At 40.4% G+C, this 6,000-nt stretch overlaps 1 protein-coding gene across 1 annotated transcript in view; it reads right to left on the bottom strand.

The window, feature by feature from the left end:
* Positions 1 to 998: 998 nt before the first annotated feature.
* The window catches only part of PKIA (cAMP-dependent protein kinase inhibitor alpha), a 77,155-nt gene continuing 72,153 nt past the window's right edge, over positions 999 to 6,000 (bottom strand). Inside the window, exon 4 of the mRNA XM_080646987.1 lies at positions 999 to 4,483. Within this exon, the coding sequence (XP_080503113.1) occupies positions 4,404 to 4,483 (80 nt within the window). The 3' untranslated portion in view covers positions 999 to 4,403. The remainder of the gene's footprint in view (positions 4,484 to 6,000) is intronic.

Raw genomic sequence — 6,000 nt, 5'->3', positions numbered from 1 at the left:
AGAAAGAAAGAAAGAAAGAAAGAAAGAGAGAGAGAAAGAAAGAGAGAAAGAAAGAAAGAAAGAAAGAAAAGAAAGAGAAAGGAAGAAAGATAGATCATATCCTATGAAAGACATATCTTGAAAATGCCTAAAGAAAGTTGTCATTTTTTCATGGTGAAGGGACTGGAGTTCGTGTTGATGAAAACACCTTGGCGGCTGTGTTTTCACAGCAGCAAGGTGATGGGGCTGGTGCCTTCCCCTGATCAGCCTGGTCGCCTCCCGCAGAAAGCAGGCCTAAGCCATCAGTAGGATATCCCCTGAGGGCTCCCAGTCTGTGAGAGGGGGCAGGCTGAGCTGAGGGGACCCCCTCCCCGTGCACAAATTTTGTGCACTGGGCCCCTAGTAGCAAGATAAAAGAAGTTAAATTCTCTTTGCTCCTCTATGCCAAGACTTTACTTCTAATATAGTAAGGCCCTGGGTGTCTGTGAGCACTGTATTTCAAAGCTTTTTGGTGGAGTAAACAGGGCAGGTACACCTGGGAAACTTACACTTCTTCTAGATCTCTGGTTCTCCAGTTGCTGGGAGTGAGAGTGGAGGAAAGATAGCAAAGTTGCATAGGAATGTGCTCAAGGGAAGAGAGTGTTGTGAGTGAATGTATCCACATGTGAGCTGGTGGAGGAGGAAGTGTTATAAAAACTGTCAGGAGATTCTGGTAAACACCCGTCTTTCTTCTGATATTAAATTATTGCCTGCAGATGAGCAAGTAAGCATCACAGGAGTGATGTTGGGGCTTATAATGTAAGAGTTGGCTCTGGTAGATGATAAATTCAGGAAGCAGGCTCCCTTGGTGGAATGGAGGCAAAAATCATTGCAGTAAAAGCCGGGAAAAGGTGGAGCTGGAATGTGGATGCATCCACCACAGGATGGCTGAGGCTTTGTATTTCTCCTTTATCACCCTTGGCACTTTCTGAAGCACCTGACGTGCATGCGTTCAATAAACACTCTTCGTAGGCTGTACATTTCAGAAAAATGCATTACTTTTAATATCAATCATGTGAGCATGCAACATTGCTAAATACAAAAGTCATACAAGCTCACAAATGACTTCAGAGGCTGCCACTTGTAATTAAAGTACAATTGAGGGCCTATGGAGATACCATAAATCATAGATCCCTTCCTGTTTTCACTCCATGACTATACATTGTCTCCCTGTTACTAGAGGTGTCACAAAGCATTGCTATCCACAGGAGTTACATTTCTTGACCTTTTATTGCTTCTCTGAAGAGAAATAGCAGTGTCATTCATCCTCTAAAATGGTGCGTTTCCACTGGGTCTGAGGAAGACGCGAGGGTAGGGCACTGCCATGTGCAGCTCTGGGGGTATTGCCCCCAAATTGAAGGATACCTGTTATCTATTGGTAAAAACATTTCAATGAATGATGATAACTATATGCTGGCATAGGAGGCTCACTATCGATAAAAGTTAAATTTAGTAAGTTCACACTTGTTGCAAATGAATCGAAAAACTGAAATTGTCATATTTCTAGATAAACAAAATGGGTAGCATGGGACATAAAAAAATATGTGACCCATGCTAAATTTATAGACTACATGCCAGAAAAATAACTTTTGGGAAGTATAACACAAAAAGATAAATGCTAATTGAATTTCTTTCTTTAAAATGTACACTTTCCATGATTTAGACACATCTCTGTCATTACTCACATGGTCACCTTGAGAAAAACAATTCCCCTTCCTGGAACTCAGTTTCCTTTTCTAAAATGTGGAGGTCAACTCGTTCCTATCTGGAAACACATGCTCTGTTATTGGCTTTGTTTTATGACTGTGCAGGAGAAAGCTCCTTCTAGACAGACAAAGATAGGTGCGGATCTTAATCTCATCATTCACAGCCTCTTAAGCTTTGAAAAGTTGTATCTCCTTCCCTCTTATTTGGCTAATCTGTGAAATGGGATAACACTACCTCTTAAATCTAATTGTTTGAGGATTAAATGGGAGAATATATGCTGGGAAGCATGTTGGTTAGTTAATGGGCATTCACTGTGTATTATCAACCAGTGCCTTTCTACACTTTCCTTCTCTCCTTAAAAATGCAGTTCCTTGTGTATTATTGACTTGCACATCAAAGATATTATAATAAAATCTGGAAGATACTGTGAACTTTTGCTGAGTAACATGTGTAAAGTAGATGTATTGAAAAGTGGATTTTTATCTTTCATCTTGGGAATGCCTCTGGTTTTGAATACAGCAGATAAAGTGGCAGTAAGAAGTCAAAATAATTCAAAAGCTCCATATGACTTCACAGTTTAGCACTATTATATATTCAAAGACAGGCAGGACACCACATGCATTAATCATAGTGTATCACATAGGAATATCAACCCCCCATAAATACTCAGCACTAGTCCTAAACTTTACAAAATCACACAAAATCAGTGTGGAATTCCACAACTTGAGAGGTGAAGAGAATCTAACCTAGAGTCACAAGAAAACTAAGGGGATAGTACATGAGGATATTGAAAAGGGGGTTTTATGGGTTGGGCGGTTTAAATGGATACCAATGACTGTCTAAAATAGCCTCAAGAACCTCTTTCCCACTTGAAGTCCATTCACAGGTAGATTAGTTTGAATTTTAAGTGGACATTTTGGACCCTAATGGTTTAGATAGAAGAAAGTTCTCTGAAAGCTCATTGTTCTTCTATTTTCTGAGAGATTCACACTATTAACATTTTTTCTAGGAATCTATGCCTGAGGACCAAACAATGCCCATGCCTTTATCCCTCTCCTTTGAAAAGAACTGTTAGGGGGTGGGAGGATAAGGACAGGCTTAACTTTTCATCCTGCTTGCAAATACAAAGGAAGGCTGAGTTCCTGGTATACCCATAGAGTTACCTGTTGAAATGCTGTTTAGCCCTCTTCACACGGGACTGTGCTGAGACCTCGAGGACAGTTAAGTGGGCTCTTTATCATAAAGGGTCTCCCCGTTGTCCAGTAACTCATGAGCCAATTGTATATTACTGGGTCCTTATTTATTACCACTGACAAATGACTTCATAATACTGACCAGAGGGATTACACTGCTCACAGAAACTTTCCAAATAAGAACCATGATATCAAAACACAGCTGGGGCCATCAACAGTATTAATGGGGATTTTGTTAGCTTCTAATGATGATGATGATGATGATGATGTTGATTGTATCAGAATGCAATTCACACTAGTTATTAGTAAAAGTTTAGAAACATTAAAAAGTGCATAATAACATCTGGATCTGATAGGGCTGAGAAAAGACAAGAAAACCACAACACGAGGGCTTTACTTTTGTGATTGGTGTCCACGTGATTGCAAGGAGATCATTTTCTCCATCTTTCTCATCTCCCTGGAGATAAGCTGTCTTCAATATTTAAACAGTAGCATACAGCATTGTGAGAAATTTGATTCCATAATAATAAAACATTTCCAGTTGTTAATATTATCCTGGCTTCTCTTTCCCACCTTCCTCATTCTCCAAAATCCTCACAATTATAAATAAAAGTATTAGTTGGGAGAAGTTCTGCACTTGGGAATAAAACAAAATTTGCAGATTGAATTCTGGTCTGTGCAGACACCAAATGAACTCAATTCAGGTAATATTCACATTAATGGATATTTCCAAATTCTGGCCTCATAAAAGCAAAGGCATCCTGATAAATCTGTTAGTCTTCATCGATTCATCAGCAGTGAATCAAGGGGAAAGACTAATTTTAAAAAGAAAGTGTGCTCTATCCTGTATACACCACCACACTATGGAGAAGAAAAGAAGGCAGCCCTTTTAAAAATGAGTGGTATAAAAATTCACAGTAACGTACATTGTTTTTGTTTTTCATGAGCAATCAAAGAAGGGGGCAGTGCCGAGCATCTATATTATACAATACAAAACAGTGTAAGTCACACAGCAGGAACACACGGACACAAGTTGCTAAAAACAGTGCTTTCTGGGTAGTTCTCTTACTGGGTGAATACTTGAGCCAGAGATACTTAAACTCTGGGATCAACCAACCCTTTGCAATTAGACACAATTAAATCCTCTGACACTGTGAGGGGCCAGATGCTACGGGGAGAATCATCACGTAGGTTGCTGCTACCGTCTACAAGCATTTCATCATGTGGTCAAGTGCACAGATCCATACAAGGTGACATCCAGACACAAGCCACGTGACTTCAGCCATTGCTAAGGACAGAGGTGGAGAAAGGTCTGTCTGCGGCCAGAGCCTCTGCCCCCATGTCTAACGGGACAGCGAGCAGATTCCTGCTGGGCAGCACAGCCATTTCCTTTCTCCCCTTGTTCCTCGTGGACACAAATGCATCCCAGCCAGGCCCGGAGACCTGAGACATCGTCAGGCTGAGGAAGATCAACGTGGGGTGTTGTTAGCTTTGGGGTTTGGCTGCTTCCCCCTCAGCTTCCCCACTCTGTTCTGTCGAACTCCGCTGTGCATCCTTTTCACCTTCTGAAAGAGACAATGGAACAAGGATGAAGGCAAAATAAAAGCCATTGCTGATATTTACCCACTCTAGGCATAGGCATATCACACTGGGAATTTAAGAAATATTCCAGAAGTCTGAAATCCTCATAGAAAAAGTGTATTTTCTTGGTAATTAATTATCTATCAAGAAAATAGCTTACGTGGGCTGGCTAATTCTGGTTCTGTGACCTTGGTACAGCCTGGCTCAAAAAAAAAAATAATAATAACTGAATTTTCACAGTGGTTAGTGATCTTGTGCACCTTTGGTAAGTAACTAGGAAATCTCACACCCAGGTCCTGGCGCTCATATTTAAAAAGGTTTTTGGGGGGCAGAAATCACAAGTGTCTTTAGGCCGAAATCAGAAGTGGGGAGCAAGTTTCCCTTTTTATTCCTGACTTTCTTAATTTAAGACTTTTTATGCATTTTACATCATTTATAGCACTTGATGATAACCCCCGCTGGTTTCTCAGAGGTTTCATTACTTTACATTAAAAGCAACAGTGGCAGATAAAAGGACATTATGCCAGCTGGCCAGTCTCTTGTCACACAGCAGTGATGGCTCGGCCTGCCCTTGGAGAACACACACAGAGCTCCAATGGAACCACCCTCCTCACTGCACCCTCCGCAGCAATTCCAGCTAATGATGCTGCAAACACTGAAACTGAACGAGGCTTTCTCTCCATATAGGTCACTTCACCTGAGGACAAGCTGTAGGCAATCCTTGGTTCAAAGATACATATATTCGCTTGTGGTAGTTCATTACTAAGCAACCAATATGACTTCATGAACAAAATATTTGGGGATGTTGCAATCATCTATAATAATAAAAGTGTAATATGCTAATTAGACCAGACGTCCTTACAGATGACCTCTGGATGAAGCCAGGGCTTCGAGGGAAGCCCAGGTCCCAGGTGCCAGAGGGAAGCTGGTGCCGGCAGCCGGGGGAAGGAAGGCCTACTCTTGCACAAATTTCGTGCATTGGGCCTCTAGTGTAAATTATAACAATGTTTGCTAAGAGTTTGTTATCATAATTCAAATGGTTAGAGGTAAGTGGGCTGGTCCATTCTTTAGGTGGAAATGTTGAAAAGTGAATTCTCCTTTAGTCTTAATAAGTACACTCAAAACATCTCACCATATACCATACTTGAGGGAAATTAAAAGTAGTTCTTTTAAATTAAAAAATAATTTCATTCTAAAGGGGTCCCAAGAACTTTATATATCATTCTCATACACTACTTTCATTATAAAGCAATGACTAGGCACCCAAGATGTGCAGATGTCCTGAAACTAAGATGTGCAGATTAGCATCCAACAAGAACTTGATAAAAAGGAGAAGTTCTTGGTAACCAAAGGAATGAAGTCAGATTAGGGCAGTTGCAAGAGAATAGAATATTTAAAGATGAAACTTGTTGCATACTAGGTGTACCAGTTAATAATGAGATTTTGTAATCAAAGAAAACACGATAATTTCAAGAGAAGCATCAAAAGTGCTTTATTCAAA

The sequence above is a fragment of the Plecotus auritus genome, assembly GCF_963455305.1.
Source record: "Plecotus auritus genome assembly, chromosome: 11".
NCBI lineage: Eukaryota > Metazoa > Chordata > Mammalia > Chiroptera > Vespertilionidae > Plecotus > Plecotus auritus.
The sequence above is the reverse complement of the archived record's forward strand: the minus strand, read 5'-3'. Positions and strand labels throughout refer to the sequence as shown.